Genomic DNA, 23,371 nt, shown 5'->3' with positions numbered 1-23,371 from the left:
GATATCCTTTGGCCTTGCGAAACGGTGATAGAATCTAATATAGCATGTTATGTGCCTTTGCTTATTTGTGGATTGCATGTCTGCCTTTTTTTATGGCCTCACAAAATGATGAAATAGACTATCATGGCATTTTATGCACCTTCGCTGATTCGCAGACTGCATGTCCGCCTTTTTATATGGCCTCATAAGATGATGAATTGGACAAAATGGCATGTTATGTGCTTTCATAGATTCGTGGATGGCCTCGCTTAGTCGCAGCTGCAAAATGGACCAATCAACGGCTATGTCTATTATAGCACATAATGCAAAAAGAAAAAACCTACGGTTCAAAAGGTCGTTCAAAAGGGTTGACCCACTACCAGATTACCTTGGCTTGTTAGTCAGGAGATAGGATGTAAGGTGTTTTGGAGCAAGCATACACGCATCCTATGTGGTCTCTAACCCTAACAGGTAATTTTTTGGACTACATATAAACGAAAACAAAAAATGAAAACAAACGATGCAGACCCATAATAGACGCATCCATTATTTTAAACAAAATTGAAACACAAACAAGAAAAAGACAAGTTATCAAGGTGGATTTCAACATACCTCATGCCTACCATGACACAGAAAACTACAGTCCCAGAAATCCACCCTCAACAATCGGATGCCCTTCAACAATGCAACCTGCTTCAACAATCAAACGCCCTTCAATAATGCAGCCTACTTCAACAAGAGCCCTTCAACAATGCAGCCTGCCCTTCAACAATAATGTTTTAATCACGCATTAGTCTTCTTTTTTCCATGTTAGGCAGAAAATGGAACCATGTTTTCTGACGAAGGTACATTTTTTGAAATTGGCGCCCTCTTTTTCCCGCTAGTATGTCGTCTGAACACGGTTTCTTAAATCACCGGCAATTTTTTTTATTTTATGGCTTTTTTTGAAGCTCGTGCCCTCTTTTTCCCACAGGTATGCCATCTGAATGCAGTTTCTTCAGTCATCGACGGTTTTTTTTTTTTGGCTTTTAATGTGCGTGTTATGCACAAAATACTACCGCTAACCACTAAGCGAGTTGCAGCCATCCTTTGGCATGTCCACGTAATTTCACGTGGGGCTCGATGATTAAAATCAATGAGTCCACAACAACTCCACATCACATTCTGTGGGTCTGACCACTACGGAAAATTGGCTTGGTATGCATGTCTTGGACATGTATGTTGATGCATGTCATTGGTGCGATAGGTCACTTTTGGAGCTAGAATAGATGCCTCTGATGGGAGGAATGGCCACTTGTCCTTGCATGAGTGCTTACAAATAGATGTGGTTGAGTGTGTCTATGGTCCACCCTAGCGCCCATGGTTGATACCTGACCAACTTATGTGCAAAGGCTCCTACAGGGGACACTCACTAAGCTTGAATGGGTAGCCACATGATTTGACAAACATTGAGTAGTGTAACAATCATCTCGTTGGTGGGTAGGTGGAATGATATTGTATCAACATCCCATCTCTCCATCAGCACTCATAGCATTAGAGCGTGGAACCAAAACTCAGACATGCAGTAGACCCACTAGAGTCCTACCCATCATAGTTTTCCCCACTTTTCCATTGTCAACTCATCTGCTTGATCACGTAGTATCAACAACAAATGACTTGATTTATGCTCTTGCACCTCAGAAAATCCTTGCATCAATCCTTGCAATCAGTGCGTTGACATCCTTGGATGCCAACGTAGATTTTGTCTAGGGATGAATGTGCAGATCCTAGATGCAAGCTCTATGTAAGGACACGTGTGCAGCTCTAAATTTTAATCTAGATATAAAATGATAAAAATTAGCTAAGTAGCATGATTCAAAGCATACTTGGTCTAGCTCCTCACCCTGCTCCTTGATCTTGGTTGCTCTCAATTCTCATTTGCAAGGCATTTTTTCTATAGCTCTATAGAAATATAAAGGTAAATGCCCACGATGAATAGTGATAATGACCCTTCTAGGGACTCACTCCTCGAGTATATAATTGGATTTTTCATTTGTGAAATTTTTCTTTTGTGACGGTCCTAGCTTATTTTCCTTACTATTTTCCCCACCTCGTTGGGGGCAAAAAATGAGGGGGATATACTCGGTCTTCATTAAAAAAATTCATTTATGACTCAGACTAATTCTTCCTAAGCATTCTTCTCGTCGAAGTAGTTTTTTTTGTTTCACACTAATGATTCTTGATTTGTTTTGTAGTATTTGGATTATCATTCTAAGCACTATAGTTTTCAACGAGTACTGGGGGCATGGTTTGTGTGTGCCTAGTCGATCTTTGTGGCCTATACAATATCCAATTTATTAAATAGTTATTACATTTATTACACTACATGATTTGTAATGAATTCATCTTTTTGAACTACTTTAGTGCACTTGATCACTTGATTCGATCAGTTTACTAAAGTAGAGGCAAAATGTAATGTCATAAATTATGCCCCATGCATTTATGACACTTACACATTGCGCCCGGTGAATTTATGACAAGGTTCAGGATTAATATTTAATCATTTTGACATCATAGCCTCTAAAGAGAAAGTGTCACCAATCTCCGTAAAGCTTTGATCGGAATTATCTTTGGATGGATGATAGTGTGATGTGAAAACATCTTGATGATTCTCCAATCTAGAATGACATATTCGACATTGACCTTTCAACGACATGTGTCCTTTGACTTGGGTGCATCTAAAATGGTCACTCCCACCCATTTTCAACCTTAAAGGCCCATCCTTTTGCTCATGTTGCTTCTTTTGGGCTTATTGGCTTCTTGGTCTCTCTCTGGGGTATTAAAAATTCTATGGACTCTCTATTATTACTCTTATCATCTTGAACTCTTTATTGCACTCTCAGAACTCTCACAACAACAAGTTCATCTTGAGCTTTGTCATGCTTTTATCTCAAGAGAGGGGTTTCGCTAAAATTATGTGTCTTATCTCTTATCTTATCTTATCTTATATACATTTAATATTGTATTATCATATCTAACAAATATTTGAATTCATCTATCATATAGCTACATTTAAACCATTTATCTTTGTATCTGGTGCAATAGGGGTTTTCCTCCATTAAGGTGGGTTTGTTTTTGTTGCTCTATAATTTTATCATTAAATCTCATGTAATATGGGTTTTCCTCCATTAAGGTAGGTTTATTTCTATTATGTTTATCTTTATATCTATTCTATCAATCTAGCTATCTGTGGTGGTTAAAACACCAAAGTGGGGGTTTGACTGAGGAAAACCCCTATACAACCCCAACATTTTCTCTCCATCTCAGTGCATGTAGGTGACAAATAGGCTATGCACTGTCAAGAGGAAATTCTGGAGAATTTATGTATATTTTTAGTTCTCTATCCATATAGATGATAGTGCGATGCATAGACATCCTCACGACATGTAGGCATCCTAAACTCGAGACTGAGCCAACTCTATGGTATAATTTGGTTTCTATTTATATACTTCTTTTATAGCTAGAATTTCTTTATTCTGTTATATGTTTTTAATATTCAATAGTTTTGATATATTAGTTTAGTTGTTGTTTAGTTTATGTTATATTTTATCCCCTGGCTCACCAAAGTGCCAATAAAGTGTGGTAGCATGAGAGTATATTTGTTCCTTGAGATTTGTCATCTCAATGGCAGAAAATACCTTCCTCTACAACGTTCAAGTCTAAGGCACCAACAAACTGGACTAACACTTTTAGTTCCAAATTTTAGTAATAGGCTCTTCTCTGCATCTCATTTCTAGATCTTCTCTTTTGTGCCTGCTTTATATTATGTATCTATCTGTTTAAGTTGAATATTTTCTTTTTTGTGGCATTTTATCTAGTTCTCGCATTTTCATATCCAGCCATATCAGATCAAACAAATGGGAATAGATAATCATAGTTCTTAGCTCTTCTTAAAGATTGAAGTTGGTCCTAATTGATTATTCCCTTGATGAAATGATATTATAATATTGGGAATGGTGAATTTGTATGTCAAGGTTCCATTTCCATCACATCTCAAGTTCTACAAGCATAAATATTCATATCTAAAAGATACCAAAAATCAAAAAAATATTAAATGTTCTAGAAGAGATGGAGCATGCCAAGATGGGTGTTTCTAAGCATGCCAAGAGGGTGTTGCTAAATATAAGAAATAAATAATAAGGGAAAAGACTACAATGGAAATATTTCACAAAGATAAAGAGGAATACTATGGATTTCTATTTACATAGATGAAGAACTAAGGCAAGAAAGTTAATTACAAATGATAAAAGTTGTTTCACTAAGTCATCTTAAGTAAAGAGATAATGTTTTAGACCTAGGGAGATTATTAGTAGGATATAGGCCTATGAGGTAACATGTATGTCATTTGGGTCATTTCTACTCATATATCTAGTATATACCACTTCAATAACATTAAAATAAAGGCTCTAATATTCCTGAATAAGTTATAAAAGAGTAAAATATAAAAGGAAAATTTGTGGGAATAAGATAATCGAGAGTTATTATAAAAGGATATGATGGAAAGGAATTATAAAAAGACAAAAAGAGTCTATATAAAGAGGGGAAAGAGGGAGATAAGAGTGTCAAATAAAGTTTAAAAAAAGTGTGGAATAATATGAATTAAATATGTGTGGGAATATGAAAGTATATATACACACACACACATATATACATATGTATATATGTATGTATGTGTGTATATATATATATATATATATATATATATATATATATATATATATATATATATATATGTATATATATATATGTATATACATATACATATACATATATGTGTGCGTGTATGTGTGTGTGTGTGTGTATACATACACATATCATTATATATCCCTTATGCATGTTTTGCATGGAACCTATATATGTATGACATGCACGACTAATTTATGTGAATGTTTAGTTTTTCTCATTTATGAATATTGTTTAATTTCATGTTAATAGCCTCCTAGTTCATAGCGGTTGACTTGAGGGTATCACATGGCTAAATATTTTTATCATAATTTGTGGAACTAGAAAAACCATTGGACATGATCATTAGAGGTCAAAACTTGGATTAATATGATATCTTGATAGTTTTAACTTTTTTATTTTTGGTTTCTTTGAAACGTTGTAATGTGGGATCTTGTGATCCTAGAGTTAAGTGACTAGTATCTATATTATTGAACTTTATTACTTGGACATTTGACCATACATTTTTTAGGCCATGGCTGTTATAATGGATTATGCATGTAATGTGGTTATTTAAGTTGATTTTTTACCTCATATTTTTAGGAATCTACATAAATTTTCTTTAGCTTACTTATAGACATATAAGTTTTTAATTTTTATTTGTTCCTATTTTAATGGGTTTTGATCCTTCCATCCTTAGTGCTCTCATATCTATATCCTAGGAAATTTGGCTTAGTAAGCATGAAATTCAAAATTTTAACTAGGACTAGACTTTGGGCACAATCCTATTTAAAGGGATAGGATAGTGGATCTATAACCTAATGTAGGGAGGCACAATTATACAAAAAAAAGAATGTTAATGTTCTTAGTTGATGGATAAGACAAATTTTTAAGGAAAGGTTGAGAGTTGGGGTTAAATATTGCACCAAGGCTAAATTAAATGCTAATACCATCCATAATGTTACTTTGTAACTTTATCAATGGATCACCATGTGCCAATACCTTTTTCCTTATATCAAACTCTTCACTTTGAACAAGTGACTCTCTTCCATCATTATGCATGTTTGATTTATTCTCTTCTTGCATAGCTAGATTTTCCTCTTCATTATTTACATACTCAATGGGTGTCTCTTTAAAAATATTAGAATCTTTTGAAATATCTTCACAATCAACATACAATTGTGTCAATTAACTTCATCAAAAGAAACACATTCTTGTTATGAAATCTCATTTATTAAAATATATTTTTAAATTAAATTTTATAACCTTCAACCTCTTGCTTTGATTCTTCATTTTTTTAGAGAAATTTACTTTAATTCATAATCTTGGATCTCCTCCTTTTGATTCTTCTCATGTATTTCTTTATCCTTTCTCAGTTGTTCTTCTCATGTATTTCTTTATCCTTTCTTAGTTGTTCTTCTTCTCCTCTAGTCCTCACAAAGTAAGTATTTGTCAAAAGATATATTCCTCCTACCTGGCATCGACAAGGTTGTGGAGGGGGCATGTTGACTACAGACAACGGAGGAAGTAGCACATTCAGATCAGGTAGCAATGATGATTCTAGTTAGCATATGTTGGTACTAAGAATAGTCTGGCCCTAGATTGAGTAGTGCTCGAGTGACAACATCAAGAGAAGTAGGCGCTTCCAACGGTCTAGTGATTGAAGAAAGGTTGGGGGACCCTTTGGAAAGCTTTAGGCTTACCTTGGTACTCTTCAAAGATTCTAATAATCTCCTCATCTTGGGGCATATTTATTCCCATCCATTATAAATATTCTTGAAATTTTGGAAATTCTTTAACAAGTATGATATATACCAATAAAAAAAAATTCTTGCATTATCATTCTCTCTCGTTCTCTTAAATGGCGATTCAAAGAAAATAATGATTCACAAGGTGAACCCACAATAGTGTGTTACACTTTTTTGCCAACTTTGACACTGCAATATTCATTTTAATAATATACAAAAAACAAAAAAAAACTTCATATTCAGACATCTATTACTTCTAAACTGTAAGGAATTTCTAGATGATGTGAACTAAAGATTTGTGTCATTTTGTATGTAGATTATAAAAATATTTTTTTGATAATTTTTGGAATCAATTTGCTTCCATTTTTCTATCTCCCTTGAAAACTAGTTTTTTTCAAAAAATGACATTTTTAAAGAGTGATACTCACTCTGTATAGCATAACTTTTGTTCTATAATAGAAATGAATGAGATTATTTTGAATTTGGTTTTCTAACATCCATATATAGTGTTTGAAATTGGTTTTGTAAAATTATCTTCAAATTTGCATATTTTATTAAGATTTGAAGTTGAGTTAACTGTAATTTTGACATATGTCCATTTGATATTACATAACTTGTTGTATATGTAACGAAAATCAATTTTATTTTTTTTGTTGCAAATAGGAATTAAATACCTAGTGTGTAAACATTTTTCAGAATTTTTTGGGTGACGTTTACTATTTTTCCATAAGCATTGAACAAATAAGTTCATATTTAGTAAAAACCCTACATTCATAAGAAATAAAATAAAAAATATATATTGAGTAAATTAAATATATTAAAAAGTATACTATTTGGAAAGATTATAATAAGGGCTAAATACTTAAAAAAATAAAACTTCTAAATGAATTCATTTGACCCCCCAAAAGCTAATGTAAAATTGATTTTTTATCAGCATTTGATAGATGCAAAGGAGACTCCATTGCAAGTATGATTTAGAAGTAGAGAGGTTCTATCCAATAATTTTGATCTAAGAGCCTTTGATCTAAATCTCTTCAATTAATTAATTCAAATGAGACCCTCTTAAAGCTTAAATCATTATATTTTCTAAAAAGTGTATGATTTCAGCAAAAATCAGGATGTGTATCAATCATTTAATACCCAACAGAATAGAAAGATCATGCTCTAATACCACTATAATATCCTTAAAAAAAAATTAGAATAAGTTTAGACATGTAAAAATTATTTTTACAAATGTTATTCTAACTCCACCCAAAATCACCAAAACTAGTGAACTAGTCTTACATAAAGAAGACAACAAATTAATAAAGTTTTTAAAGAGAATTATTAATTTTTTAAAATAAAAAATAATAGTTAAAAGTATATAAATATATATAAATTATTTACCTAATATATTTATCATTTAAATAAATTATAATTAATAGAAATCTTAAAATGTAAGTGTAAAAAATTAAGATTAATTTTTTTAAAATAAACTATTTCTTTAAATAAATCTGGCAATGTGCTTTGTCATCTCATCAAATAAATCATTATCAATGCTGTAAAAATCACTACAATCTTTCAGTGAATAAAACAAACGATGCCAACTTGCACTCTTTTCTTGTTTCTTATGCTTGTAACTATGGACAAATGAGAACACTTTATTTGTCTTGCATTTGATTTCTGAAGGGAAAATGGGCATCCTAGAAAAGCCATCTGAGATCAGTATGCACATCCGACATCAATTACAAATGCACACTACTATGGCATAAAATAGAATTAGGCACATTTTATTTCCCACATTAACCCTTAGAGGAAAGTGATTACAATTTAAGATCTCACCAGATTGAACAACAGTACAATTTTAGCACCATTCAAACATTTAGATTCAACAACATAGAATTATAAAATAGAAGAAAAAAACAAAAGAATAGAACACAAATTTTACTATGGGGAAAACCCTTTTAGGTCAAAAAACCCCACACATCAAAACCAGTGAACCATTGTATTATCCAGCAACAGATAAAGATTACAATACAATCTTCAAGCTCTAGGCCTTTACATGGAGATTTACATCCTACTCCATCCTAGAGAAAATCTATCAGCACCCCTACAATAATGAACTCCTCTCATACAACTCATCTATCAATCCTTATATTTATAGATCTAACAATGCAAAAACAACAGCTTCCCAAAAGTATCCACATTCAATTTATCTGTGAATGTAAATAGAAACTTCCTTTTGCATAACTGTTGCATAAATAATATTTAATGCAAATATTATCTATTTCATAAATACAAATCATCCATGATGAGATAAACTAGCCTTTTGCCAATTCAAAACTTTTCGTTTTGCTCCAAGCCTATCCGAGTGGAAGATTTGGTCTCACTGAGAATCTTTCCAAATCCGCACTAAAGAATAGGATACAATTGCCGCATGTCACTTGGAGGGGGTTTCGAAGAGCTCTGAAACATTTCTCTTCTCCAAATTTTCCTTCTTATGGCAAGTGTCACAATTTTTGTTTCCCCTCAAAGCTTGTTGCACCCAACTTGCCACTGGGCCCCACAATTAAGCTTTGCACTTTGGAAACTTAATATATTCCATTAAATAACATCAACACATAGGACCATTTGATTAATAAAATAATATCCTTGGGAATCCTAAGGTTGAAGCACCTTAAGACCAACATTTCCAATGTTAAGCACCGTTGATAATAAAAAATAGATCATTAATTTCATATAAGAAAACACCTTTGGCACAATTAACTTATCTTTATATAAATAATATTTAATACAAATTTTAAATGATAAGAAAACATAAACTTTTCTATTAGGTTTAGAGAATCTCATTTAAGAGATAAAAAAATATTTAACTTTCCCGACCAACTTTATTTACTAGAAGTAGAAATTCGAAAACTCCATGCTGAGGCAAAGAAAAGAATATGTGATTTCATTATTCATTTATATAATACAATTAATTTTTCTACTTTAACATTGTGCCATGAAAAGAAGCAGCTCTATTGAGGGATGCCAATGTGAGTGACTGCAACTATATACAACAGTTGCGTGGCGGACAGAATTATCACAAATGATTCCACCGTTTTCTGCACAACCATTGAAACACAGAGTAAATGAATTCTGTTGTTACCAATGGAATTCCTCATTTACAACATATGGATGATAGAATGAAGGCCTTACCAGAAGCAAATTTCGGCCCTGCAACTGCATTTCCTTGCACGCCAATCTTCATGAAATGTAGATAAAATATTAATCATACCATTGATATTGAAGTAAAAGCAGATTAGGGTTGAAGCTGAAGAACCTAGAGCTATTTAGATGCTAACAGATGATAAACAATAAGTGAGCTATAAATAATAAACACTATGGATGATAGTCGTGGGTTTGATTATCTTAAATTTAGATAATAATTGTATAGGTTTGTTTTTCTTTAATTTATTCAACATAGCTTACCCCATGGCCAAGAGAGTGAGGCCCCAGGCTGTGAAAGCAGCAGAGGTAGCAGAGGCGAAAGTATTCCTTGTCCAAGACCGCGAATGCTGAAAACCAGAAAGGCAGGAAACACCTCCCGCCACTCCTGCTATCAATGCAAACATTATCAAGAATCCCGTGGCCGCATTTCCCATGGGAAAATAGATTGCCCAGTATAGATTGGGTAGTGGAGATTCTAATCCTGCAACTGGGCATGACCAAACATTTGCATTTTCATACAAATTCGCATGAAAAAGCAATCTATATCATGATGAGAGTGAATGTTACCTGTAGTGATTTCATGTTCAATTGCCTTGTCAAGTGCCCACCTTGCTGTTGCAGATAGGATCCCATAAATGCCCAAGTTCAGACGCAGAATAAACACCGCAAACAATTTCATTCTTTCCTGGTCCATTTTCAATAGAGTAGACAATGATTAGGACGCCTAGAAGATCTGAAGGCCCCTCTAACATCAAATCACACAGTTCTTATTCGCATGTCTTCATTGTAGTCCTTTTCTTTTGTTATGGAAAGAGTATCACATTCCTCTCGATTTTGGTTTTCCTCCTCCTTTTATAAAGTAGGTTATATTCATGTTTTCGTTTGTTCGAACGTATACGATTCGACCTTGTTAGGAATGGCTTCTAGGTACTGTTGCGAATTCCTTGGCTCAAAGTTAATCGCCCAAGTGTTTTTTTATATTTTCGGGAATCAACAGTTTTGAAGTAATCTACCAAGAACCATCCTTTCAGTCGGATTTCGAACATGTGCTATATTTCACAATAAATTCCTTACAGTTTTCCAGGACAATCTATTAACAGTGGTATTAATAATAATCACTAATGAGCCTTGGAGATCTCCATTGGGTATAACCATTTGCACCACTGAAGAGTAGTACCACGCACATGCTATCCCTGTTACTGTCAATCACAAAATTGATTTCCCCGAAAAGCTATTTTACTCGTTATCAATCTCCAACAATTTTCTTAATCTTCTTATTCTTTAGGGCTGGAAGGGAGGTTTGAATTTGTGGTCAATCAAACCTATAGTTCACTCCTTAGTCCCGTCCTTTACCAACTTTAAATTACAATGTTTTTGATTAAGTAAAAACAGGTTTTAAGGGACCTGAAACCCATTTACATTCGAAAGATATTTAGGAAAGAAACAAAACACAACAGCTGCAAAAGACCAGCAAAAAAACCAGCAACAAAGAAAAGGACAGCAAGAGGCCAACAAGAAATTGACCCCAAGCCTAGCATAACAAGAAATTTAAAAACTCTTCATGGTTTCTTCTGCATTATGCACCAAGAGCATCATTGCCTTAGCCACTTCCCTCAAGTCAGTGTTTTCCTGAGCAATCTGACTCTCTTTCATTTTCATGTCCTTCTCAGCCGTAGTCTGCCTGGTTCTGCACCTAGGGGTCTGGTGGGTTAGGCTGGAAGTAGGAGCATCTTCAATAATTACTGGGTTCTTCTCCTGGTTTTTTTTTTCCAGATGATTCACCAGCGCATTCATATTCTAGGAGGAGACTTTAAGAACCTGGAAGCTGTGGTTCATAAGGCTTTTCAAGGCTTTCTCATTTCGGGCAATCCGAGCGTTGACATTGTCCTTGTCCTCCTCCACCTGTTCCTTCATGATTTTAATGATGTCCTCCAAATGTTTCAGGTTACCTTTTATCAGATCTTTCTCCAGCCGGTCTTCCATTTCCATTTCCTCCTCCGCTTCACTGTTTTCCATCTTCTCGTTCTGTTTCCCAGAGTCAGACATCTTAATCAGCTTGTTGATCTTAACTTCCAACTCTCTTTGTTTACCCTGCATGTTGGTGATGTTTTCAACCACCCACTTCTGAAAATTGAAGAATTCAAGGGTGCAGTTGCGGGCGGTATCCAGAATGGTATCTGCAGAGTCCTTGCTCTGTTCAGTCTCCTTCGCATTAGGGTTTTCACCTTCCTTAGGCTTCAGAGCCTCTTTCTCATTTTCTGAGCCCTTAGGGTTGGGGTGACAATTCTCAGAATTTCCCCCTTCCTCTCCTTCCCCATAGTTCTCCTCCTTGTTAAGCTCCATTTCAGAATCAGTTTCCTTATCCTTTCCCTCTTCTTCATCAAAATGCACATCCTTTTCATCCTCCTCGGTTTCAACCTTCCTTTTTTTATGGGTAGGGGTGTTGGGCTCTCCAATTGAATCAAAGTCTATGCATTTCTCAGATATTTGAGCATTGATGATCAAAGGATCATCCTTGGTAGCCCTAGCCTTATCCTTAATATGTTCATAAATCAGCAGAATGAGTCCCTAGTGCGCTAGAGGGTAGGAGCTGGGCTTTTTGGCATGGTCAGCTAGGCTCTCATTTAGAGAGGAGGCTAAATAGAAGGGCAAATATATTTTAGCCCCATGGCGGAAGTGGTTTAGGATAGCGAAATGATAGTTGTAAATTTTTGTAAATCTGCCATCTACAGTCAAATATTCCATTAAAGCCCTAAGAACTTTTTGCCAGAAAGGTTTTACCTGTTGGGGGGTGTAGTATGATATGTTGTCCTTCTTCGCCAGGTTGCCCTTCTCGTCCTCTGTCTTCGGGGAATTTTTGAAGGCCTCAGCGGCATACTTTCTATCCTTGTAGAATTTTGTCCCCTCCATCTTGAGTCCTGTGACCTCCGAGATCAAATTTTCATCGATTTGCCAAATTTTCCCAAACAGGGTAGCCCTGTTATTGCTTCAGCTTTTAGCGAAACCGTGAGACACAGAGTTTCTACTACCATGGAGCTTCTCCATATAATCAGTGAAACCGTGTCTGTGGAGCCTTCTCCACACCTTTCTTTCACTCTTCTAGTTCTCACAACCTGAAGGCTCATTCCTGTTTAGGTTGCCTCCCATTCTTCTTTCTAGGTAACAATATCCTCTGCTGCAAGTCTCAATCCGCGGATAAAGCTCTGAATTTCTGGTTTCCCCTTGTAAAGACTCTTTCGTAGTTTTGAGATTCCTACTCATGTTCATACAAACCCAACTATTATTACCATTATCTTTTGCACACATATGATCTTGGTTATGATGTCGAGAAACACTCATCATCTGGCAGTTCATCCGCCCCCAAAATCTGTCATTGGTACTCATTCCCTAGAAATCAATCATGATATTAGCTTGATCCATTGAGGCGATCAAAGTATAATTGCTCCTTAATCTCCCGTTTGATGTGATTTTCCCCTATGTATTTGACGTCCTTCTCCAATTTGACCCCTTCATTGGCAAGGATATCTGCTACCTTATTGCCCTCTCTAAGGGTGTGGGTTATAATAATGCTAACATAGTTATTTAGAATATCTTTAGCATCTTTAATAATATTGGCAATATTCCAGGAAATAGAACTAATACCTTTAAGGGCTTGTATTATATTTAAAGAGTCCCCTTCGAGCCAAATTTTTTTAAATTTGAATTCCTGAGCTAACTGGAGGCTCTTTAGCATGGCCATAGCTTCAGCCACATGGTTATTTTGGGTTCCAAAAGGGGAAGCAAAAGCAGCAATGCAAGTTCCTTGAGCATTTCTAATAACTCCACCTCCAGCAGCCTTTCCAGGGTTCCCTTTAGCCGCCCCATCAAAATTAACCTTTATCCAGTCATAATCAGGAAACCTCCATACAATGTTATCTCTCTTCTTCTTATTGTCTGGTCTGTAGACCTTATGTATTAGGTTCCATTCAGTAAGGATGTCTTTTTCCATATCATTCATATCAATAATAGCCCATTGCTGATTATTCTTGTGAGGAATGTTAAATTACAATGTTATTCCTATTACTTGTGTGTCATTGGAGGCATCATCTTATGCATAGAATAGGGGTGACATCTTGGTGTTGCAACATAATTAGTAGTATGCATATCTATCTTGTTGCATCATTACACCATATAAGTTCTATGGGCTTGTCAATCTCATCATTGACCCACCTTCTTCAGTTTATGTAATGATTATTTACATTTATGATATAAAATTGGTGTGAAAGTAATCACTTGTTAAATTCCAAAATATCATATCTTATTAATCACTGACTCACATTCTTCAATTTATTCAATGATTATATTGACTCACCTTCTTCAATTTATGCAATGATTATTTACATTTATGATATAAAATTGGTGTGAAAGGAACCACTTGTTAAATGCCAAACTATCATAATACATGCTCAAATTGGCATCACTCTATAATGGTATCTTGTTTCTCAGGAGTTAATCAAGACCTCCTATACCTCCTTATGTAAAATTTAACCCTTACAATGGTTTCCATCTATCTATATGAAGTCTATGAATATCGTACAAGCCTAGTTAATTAAATCTATTGTATCACCCTCATAGTGTGGTGTGCTCTCACCATTAGCTAATGTGGCTAGTGTTCCATATGAAAACTAATGACCCTTTAAACACCAAAACAACTAGTCTACCTAAATATGAAGGATACCTTAAAAGTGAGCATACCTTAATTTCTACACCTTTAACATCCTTAAATATGCATAAATAACCATATAAGTTCCACCATGAAAAGACCCCATGAAGATAATGTCTAGCGAGCTCCTTAAGCTTTGTACCAATTTAAACTAATCCATAGGAGACAACCAACTATTTCTATCTAGCAAGATTAAAATACTAATATAAACAAGTAACCAATTGCACCCATAGGATGCCTTGCCAACCATAATATCTACATATGTGACATTGTCACAACCATATCCTACATGACTAGACTTGCACCATTTATATTATTATCTATCTCATTGAGGCGTCATAGGAGTAGTCTACACTTGCTAAACAATGACTAGGAGTGACATGATGTACCAAGCATCCTCAAAAGTCACCACAATCTCTCTTTTCGGCAACTACAAAGTGTGGGTTTTAAAATTCAACCTCTCAATGAGGGTAGTGAGTATATAGGTCCTATAAAGTTACTAGGATATAGTGGAGGTAGATGAATTAAATGAATCACACTAAATCTTTCTAATAAAATACAATTTATATTTTTGGTCAGTGGTAATGACCTTATAAACTCAATTTATTTGTGTTATGGTCTTTTATGAATAACTAAATCATTCTATAATCACTAAGAAAAATAAAATCATCATTATAATCAACACTTGAGGATAAAGGTCCCCTCAGAGGGTGGCATCCTTAGAGATTAGACAGGCATGATGATCTTTTCCTATGCACTTAATTTGGGTGTCCATTCACCCAACTTCACTAAGGTGGGAGCCGCTCATCATGGCATTGAGTTGGAAAAGGAATTTTTTTCCCCATGGTGATTTCTAAAGGATATTCTAGAAATATCATCATGATGTTGAATGGTCAAGATAAGTGATCTTATAGTCAAATCTCACCTCAACATGATTAGCTTATAGTAGATTATTCTCAAGCATACCTTTAGAGAAGGTAACATGTCAGTTGACAGGTTGGTGAATTTGGGTTCTTATGTCCATAATATCAAGGTCTAGACTAATATGAACTCTCTCCAAGAATATGTGTATTATGAGAATTCCAATGATTATAAAAATTGCATTACCTTTAATTTAAGAGGCAAGGACATTTTTCTCCCCTGTAATAATGCTTCACACATTTGATATCTCTTGGTTTTATTATTTCCTAGGGACAAATGTGACCTCCCCTCCCCCAAATTTTTTTGTGAAGTGAATTTATTTTTTACTTTCCTTTTTAGTGTGTGGCTATCTTCTACACAGCTATTTCTTTGTGTTGGTTCTTATATTCTCTTCCATTCATTTTCTCTCAGGCATGGGAGACAACCTCATCCAACGGGAGCCCGATAATTGTGTCCCTTAAGAATGACCAATAAGCCTAGTCTATTCTCCAGAAGGTAATTTCACCTCCTACATCAAAGCTATTACTGGCCATGACCCTCTTCTCTTAATTGATTTTTTTAGTTCTTAGAAGGATGCATTTGTGGATGTTAGGGGTCTCTCATTCAATGTCATCATGAAACTTATTTCAACAACCACAAACCTTCCTCTTGAGGGAGCCTCATATTTTGATTAGCCATGATTATGAAGAAAATACCAAATAACAAGCTTATGAGCACAAAAAATCTAATTTAATAATATCAAATACTTAAGTAAAATGTACATAGAGGGTTGCATATACAGACAAACTAGATGAGGTAGACAAGTTGGATACAATGGTTGACTTGCCCTTAGAGATGGGACACTTGTGAGAACACTTGACATGTGTGTGAGAGAGTGGCTAGTGTTCATGTAATAGGTGTCTCACTAAGTGAGTACACATCTCTCAACTAGAAAAGGTGAAAAAAAAGCCTAGAAAGCCTAAGTAAACTTAAGCTAGGTGTTAATAAGTTAACCTAGAGAGTGTTAACAATTAATTAGTTAGGTAATGACACTAATTACACTAACAACTTCCTTAAATGTGACTTAGGTAGTAATGTATGCATGATAAAGAGTTTCAAATACTAGGCCATATTAGGTACTCACATACAAATTTCTCATAAAGCAGAGTAAAGGAAAAAAACTGGAATAGGAACAAAACTCATCTCCAAAAGAGAAATGATGCAATAATGAATGCACAAGTGAAGGATATAGTTCATAGAATAAAGGACTCATGATATCCCCTCAAGGATTACTTCTATCGACCACTACAATGAACATTCTCCTGATGAGAGAGAAATGAGAGAGTATCCAACACCCTATGATGTGATGCATGTAGTGTTGGTAGATTCTCAATATTGTATGTTGTAGATGATTGACACTCAACAAATAACACCAAAAAAGTGTGCAAGATGAATTCCTATTCCATATGTGTAGGAAGTGATTTGAAGGTCTCTGTGTTTGCATGTATGATCGAAAGATTGAATGTCATCATATTGGTTTCCAAACCTATAGTGATTAAAACTAGTTTGCATATCTTGTTGTAAGGAATCACTCGTGAATTTTGTGAATCTTTCTAGATTCATATGTAGCAACTATGTGTGTGAAAAGTGGAATAAGTATCTGCAAGTTGTAAAACACAACACTTCAATTAAGTCAAATTGCATGCATGGTTAGACAGATATAATCATGAATATAAAAAATCATAACAAATCGACCTATTTCCTTCTAAAAGATGCGAGTATAGACTCGCTCTCAGATTTGTCTAAGCAATACAAGTGACTAGACTACACCAAGACGAAGGATTTAATCTATATGAGCAGAAAATTAAGCCAAATGTATGAATATTAAGCTAGATGAATTCAAGCAATAACTATTAAAATAAGTATGCAAAAAGCTAAACTAAGATGCAATAATCTCAAAGCACAATATCTTCAATGACTCCAAAGAAAAAATTGCATAATAACAATAAATCTCCAAGGTGTTTTGAATGAGAGATGAAGGCTAAATTTATAGAGACTCAAAAGAGAGACAAATGGTCAAGATCGATTAGAAATGAGCGGTTGAGATTGCTCAAGAAAAAGCACAATTAAAATAATTGAGAGATCAGATTAAGTTAATCTTGAGATAGATTCCAATTATAGCTTGATTGAATGCATTCATATTATAAGTCTAAGTTTGCATTGGAGATAAATTTAGTTGATTCCATGCACTTGAGATAAAAATAGGTGATTCCATGCACTTTTATTTCAATTTACTCAAGATTTTTATTTAGAAGAAGCCTTTTCAATGCAACTAAACTTATTTTCTCAAAAAGTTTTGAGTTTTAATTTTAGAGAAAATGATTAATTCAATTTAATTGCTTTTTTGAATTCTCAAGTTATCTCAATTTTAGAAAAAGAAATATTTTAAGTTTGATTTCTTCTCTCAACTTAATTCTTTTCTTTTGTTTTCAATTTAACACTTTGTTTTGTTGATTGATGCCTCCTTTTGTGATTAATCTCTTTTTGTAAATTAATTCCTTTTTTTGTAAATTAATTCTTTTTTTATGATTAAATGGCAAATTTATTTATTAATTAAATATGCTAGGATATTTAATTAAATAAATAGGATAAAATTGATCAAAATGATTTACTTGGAATGATTTAATTAATTAAATAAATATTTAATTAATATAGAGTGGTTTATTTGCCATCTAACATTAATGATTGAAGAATTAATTAATCAGGTGCTCAAGGTTGATTAAATTGCCTTTGGTTAGGACCTTGGTGATGTTGTCGAGATTAGCGGCCCATGGTTTAGGTGACCATTTTTAGGGTATTACATTTTCCCCTCTTTGAATTAATGTGCGAGCAGCACATTGGTTCAAAGAATAGTTGATGTCAAATAGATATCAGTTTTGAACTTGATGGATCACAAACTGATGAAGAGCAAGATGTTTAGCTTGATTTGAAGTGATGAAACTGAACAGATTGATTAAAGCGATATCGATCTTGAACTTGATTGGACAAGAATCGAGAAAGAGCGAGATACCATTCTTGAACTTGATGGTTCAAGAAACAAGCATCAATCTAGAACTTGATTGAACTAGATTGAGCAAAGAGATGAAAAACCGATTCCGAACTTGATTGAACAAGAACTGACTGAGCAAAGTGATAAAACTGATTCCGAACTTTCTTGAAGAAGAATCGACTAAGCAAAGTGATAAAAATGATTTCGAACTTGATTGAGCAAGAATCAAATGAGCAAAGCGATAAAACCGATTCCGAACTTGATTGAACAAGAATCAATTGGCAAGAGAAAATGTCTGACTTGATTTGATGTGATGAAACTAAACATCGATTTGAAGATTGATTCAGATAAGAACAAAGGTTGATATGCCTCTAGAGATTGCTTTGTTTGACATCGAAGAACTTGATACGACGTGATTTAGTTAAGATGCCCCTAGTAACAAGGTTTATTTGAGCCTTTTGGATCTGGATCTTATTGGTGCTAATTTCACCTAGTCCAACAGACGCAGTGGGAAGGATCTCATTAAGGTTAAGCTTGATAGGGGACTTGTCTCTACTGATTAAATTCAGATTGCTTCCTGCAGACTCAATGCCTTGGCCCATGTTGGATCACACCACTTCCCTATTTGCCTTTTGATGACTCTGTTGTCTGGTAGAAAAGCATACCCCTTTAGATTTGAGAAAATGTGGCTGATGGCCCCTGACATCCAAGATAAAAGTATGGAGTGGTGGAATATTGATATCCAGGGCACGATCATGTTTTGTATAGCCATGAAGCTATCTAATGTCAAGTCTAATAGTCAACGTTGGAACAAATCCTCTTTTGGCAATATCTTCAAAGCTAAAAATAAGCTCAAATTGGATCTTGAGGAGGTTCAAAAATATACTCAAGTTTTCAGGTTTGATAAAGATGTCTCGAATAAAGAAATTGAAATGACTAAATTGTATGACATTATTTCCAAAGAAGAGGAATTTTGGAAGCAGAGATCTAAAGCTTTATGGCTTAAAAGTGGTGACAAAAACACTAAGTTGTTTCATATGACGACTCTTAAACACAAGGTTGCTAATAGAATAAACAAAATTCAAATTGGCTAGAGATGGGTTGATAAGCATGAGGAGATTTGCTAGGAAGCCATCATTTTTTCTCTAATCTCCTTTTCAGTGGATGATCCTCTTGACCCTCTAGCTCAAAATGAAATCTTGTAGGGGGTTCCCACCATTATCTCTCAGGATATGAACTTGGAGCTTACCAGAATTCCCTCTCCTGATGAAGTTCGCAATGCAGTCTTCTCTTTTGAAGGTAACAAAGTCCCTGGTCCTGATGGCTTCCCTCTTTTTTCTTTTATAATTTTTGGCAGATTATTTGCTCTGATGTGGTTGTTGCGGCTCAATAATTTTTTGGATCCCACTCTCTCCTGAAGGAGCTGAACGCGACCTTCCTTATCCTTATCCCCAAGAAATCTGATGCTTGCTCTTTTCAAGATTTTAGACCTATTAGTTTGTGCAATTCTTTATATAAAATCTTCACCAAGATTTTGGTGCTCAGACTTAAGTTTTTCATCCCTTCTTTAATTTCTAAGCTTCAAAATGGGTTTGTTCTTGGGAGGTAGATCCTGGATTCTGTTATTATGGTGCATGAGAACATCCACTCCCTATCTATCAATAAAAAACCTGGTTTTTTTTTTCTGAAATTGGACCTACTGAAAGCTTTTGATAGAGTCAACTGGAGTTTTCTCCTCTGAATCCTTAAGGCGTTTGGATTCGGAGATAACTTCATCTAGATCATTGAACAATGTGTATCCACCCCCAAATTTTATGTGTTGATTAATGGATCTGCCTCTAGTTTCTTCTTCACATCAAGGGGAATTAGACAAGGGGATCCTCTATCTCCTTTCCTTTTCATTTTGATGAGTGAAGCTCTCAGTAAAATTATTCAAAGGGAAGTCAAAAAAGGCAATATTATGGGATTATGGCCCTCCTCTTAGGCCTCCTCATACTCTCACCAATAATTTGTAGATGATACTTTATTTATGGGGGAATGTTTGGTTAAAGAAGCTAAGAATTTAAAAAAGACTCTGGATATCTATGAACAAGGTTGTGGGCAAAAAATTAGTCTAGCTAAAAGCTCCATTTTTTTCTTTAACACCCCTGAGCACAAAAAAAGAAGATTGCCTCGATTATTGGCTGTAAAGTTGGAATTATGCCCGACTCTTATTTAGGTCTCCCCCTTTGTCATGGTCTGGCCCCAGAGTCTTTATGGGTGAACCTTATTGGTAAATTCCTGAATGAGTTGGCTAGGTGGAAAGGTGCTTTGTTAAGCCAAGCTAGTAAACTCTATCTACTCAAAGCTTCGCTTAAGAGACTCCCAATTTATGCTATGAGTTTATTCAAAATCCCAGTCAAAATTGCTAATAAACTAGAAAGAATACAAAAAAAAAATTGTGGACTGGGACTAAATCTAAGAATATATTACATCATGTGGCTTGGAATCAGGTTTTCCTTCCCAAATCCATGGGGGATTGGACATCCAGAATCCGAGAGATTTCAATAAAGCCCTAATGTCCAAGCAGTTGTGGAGATGCCTTAAAGAGAATAATGAATGGATTGACATATTCAAACATAAATACCATATTTTGGATATACAAAACACTCTAGAATCTTATGATCTTCCCAACAATGTTTCTGATTTATGGAGAAACTTCTTTAGCTCCTCCAAAGTTATTTTGCATGGTTCTAGATGGGTGCTAGGGAATGGTACCAAAATCAGGTTTTGGGATGACTGGTGGAATGGTGATGGCCCCCTATCAGATTATTTTTGGGCTTCTCCCTTCAAAGAATTATGTCTCAGAAATATTGGCGTCTGGGTGGCTGATTATTTTAGAGATGGAGCCTGGTTGGACCTCAATTATGTGGATATTGTTTTGATTCCTATGTAACCTTGGTTGAATTGTATACACATCCCCCACTCTCATGTGGAGGATGAAGTGTTATGGAATTTATCCTCTTCTAGGAAGTTCAAGGTTGCTGATGCTTATAAGTTCAACTCTAGAAGTCCCCCCCCCACTTCTGGGAAGGTATCTGGAATAAGCACTTAATTCCAAAAATTAACATTTTTTCTAGCCATTTATGTAGGGTAAGATCTTTACCATCGATAATATTTGCAAAAGAGGTATTCCTCTTACTAATAGATGTTTTCTTTGCAAAGAGGTGGAGGAAAATGTTGGCCACCTGCTGCTTCCCTGCTCTTTTGTCAGGGATATCTGGAACCACTTCCTTAACATCAGGAACACTAATTGGGTCTTCCCTAAATCTGTTCAAAGAATGTGGTTTGAATGAAAGTGCCCCTTTGACAATCAGGCTTTGGGAGTTCTTTGGAATTTATCTCTTCCTCATATTGCCTGGGGAATTCAGAAAGAAAGAAATAATAGTCTCTAGAGATTTGGAAACTCCTGCGCTTGTTGTGGCTACTTAAATTTGCATTTCTACCAAGGAGAATTTTTTGCACTCCTACCCCAGTAGAAAGAATGACCATCCCCTCCCTACTCTCCAGGAGGAATGATACACTATCAATCAATGGCAAATTGATTGGAATATTACCATTCCAGTGCACAAAACCAAGTAGTACAGACAAAATGTTCTTTGGCATCGCCCATATGGGATGGATCAAAATCAATGTGGATGGGTGGCTAAAGGGAATCCTAGGCCATTTGGGTGCGAGGGAGTGGCTAGGAATCATTCGGGTCTGCTGGTTTCTATGGTGGCACTCCCTTTGGTCACCCAGTCTAACCACTTTGCGGAGGCCAGCGATGCCCACATTGGGTTACACATGGCTAAAAGAGAAGGCTTTAGAAAAGTTTGGCTGGAGTCTGACTCACTAAACACTGTCAATTGTCTGAATGGGCACACGGATCCTAGCTGGACGATTGCTATTCTGATCAAGGATTTCGGGGATATAATAAATGAGCTGGAAGAATTCAAAATTTTGCATGTATAATGGGAAGGAAACAAAGCGGCGGATCTACTGGCCAATCTGGTAGTGGGGTATGTGGCGACTAAATGGTGTAGTAGTAGGGATTCATTCCCAAAAAACTTGTGTGATCTGGCTTGTGATGATTGCACCCCTTGTGTTAATCAATGATCTTTAATCATGATTTGATAGAGTTGATGGGGAAATGACTCCTTTTTGTTTTCCCTAACCAAAGATCTAGAAACTTCCCTTGTGCTTAGATTTTCTATCTTAATGTGTGGCCCATTTTCTGCTACTGTTGAGAGACTTTTTGAGTGTGGCCCATTTCCTGCGACTATTCGGAGACCTCTCTGGTGTGGCCCATTTCCTATTGTTTGGTGACCCAGAGCATAATGGGTGGAGACAAGAACATGAAAGAACCATCTACTTGTGAGAAATGGAAGAAAAACAAGGATGTGTGGTAGCAAATTGTTGATGGGGGAATTGTCCCCTTCTTGGATAGACTTCATGGCCCTTCTCCTCTACTAATGGAGTCCTTTGTCACTGGATGGAAGAAAGGGATCCTGAGGGCTTATGGAGCCAAGTATCAGCTTGATGAAACCTTGGTGGCGATGATCACTGGTCTGGTGATGAATGGCAGAAGGTTCTATACAGACAGGAAAACTGGGGAGGAGGACTTGACAAATTTTTTTGACAAAGACAAGGAGTGCTCAAGAGTTACCAAGATGGCTGATGGTGGCTACAATAGGAAAGATCTTATGGCTCCTTGGGCAGACATGGCCAAGTTCATCATGAGGTATATTACGCTTGATGGCAGATATGCCAGTATCTTTTCTTATCATTTTACCATTTTGAATAATTTTAGGCATGGTAAATGTATACACATAAAAATGGCTATGAGCGATTAAATAAATATTTTATATTTATTTAATATTATTCTTCTATTCAATAGTTAATTTGAAAAGATTAATTTATTTAATTCATTTTCATGTCTTTCTATTAATTAATTTAATTGAAATCATTTATCTCCAAGCTAGGTGAGATGAGTGACACTTGTCTTCTCCTTCCCCCTTTCTCTTAACCTTCACCTTTGCTCATAGTCATCCAAATCTATAGATCTGATCATGACCGTTGATC

At 35.3% G+C, this 23,371-nt stretch overlaps 1 protein-coding gene across 2 annotated transcripts; it reads right to left on the bottom strand.

The window, feature by feature from the left end:
• Window positions 1–9,290: 9,290 nt before the first annotated feature.
• Window positions 9,291–10,358, bottom strand: LOC131065889 (membrane protein PM19L-like). 2 transcript variants are annotated; one of them, XM_059207359.1, is made up of 4 exons: window positions 10,185–10,358; window positions 9,879–10,104; window positions 9,606–9,651; window positions 9,291–9,511 (listed from the first exon to the last, which is right to left on the bottom strand). In XM_059207359.1, exons 1-4 carry the CDS (start codon window positions 10,309–10,311, stop codon window positions 9,425–9,427), a joined length of 486 nt encoding a protein of 161 aa, XP_059063342.1. In that variant the 5' UTR covers window positions 10,312–10,358; the 3' UTR covers window positions 9,291–9,424. The 2 variants fall into 2 exon arrangements, with proteins under 2 accessions (XP_059063342.1, XP_059063343.1); XM_059207360.1 differs by having other exon boundaries at window positions 9,879–10,098.
• Between the last annotated feature and the right edge of the window lie 13,013 nt (window positions 10,359–23,371).

Source organism: Cryptomeria japonica, chromosome 1 (genome assembly GCF_030272615.1).
Source record: "Cryptomeria japonica chromosome 1, Sugi_1.0, whole genome shotgun sequence".
Lineage (NCBI taxonomy): Eukaryota > Viridiplantae > Streptophyta > Pinopsida > Cupressales > Cupressaceae > Cryptomeria > Cryptomeria japonica.
Note: the sequence above shows the minus strand (reverse complement) of the source record. Positions and strands in the feature narration are given on the sequence as shown.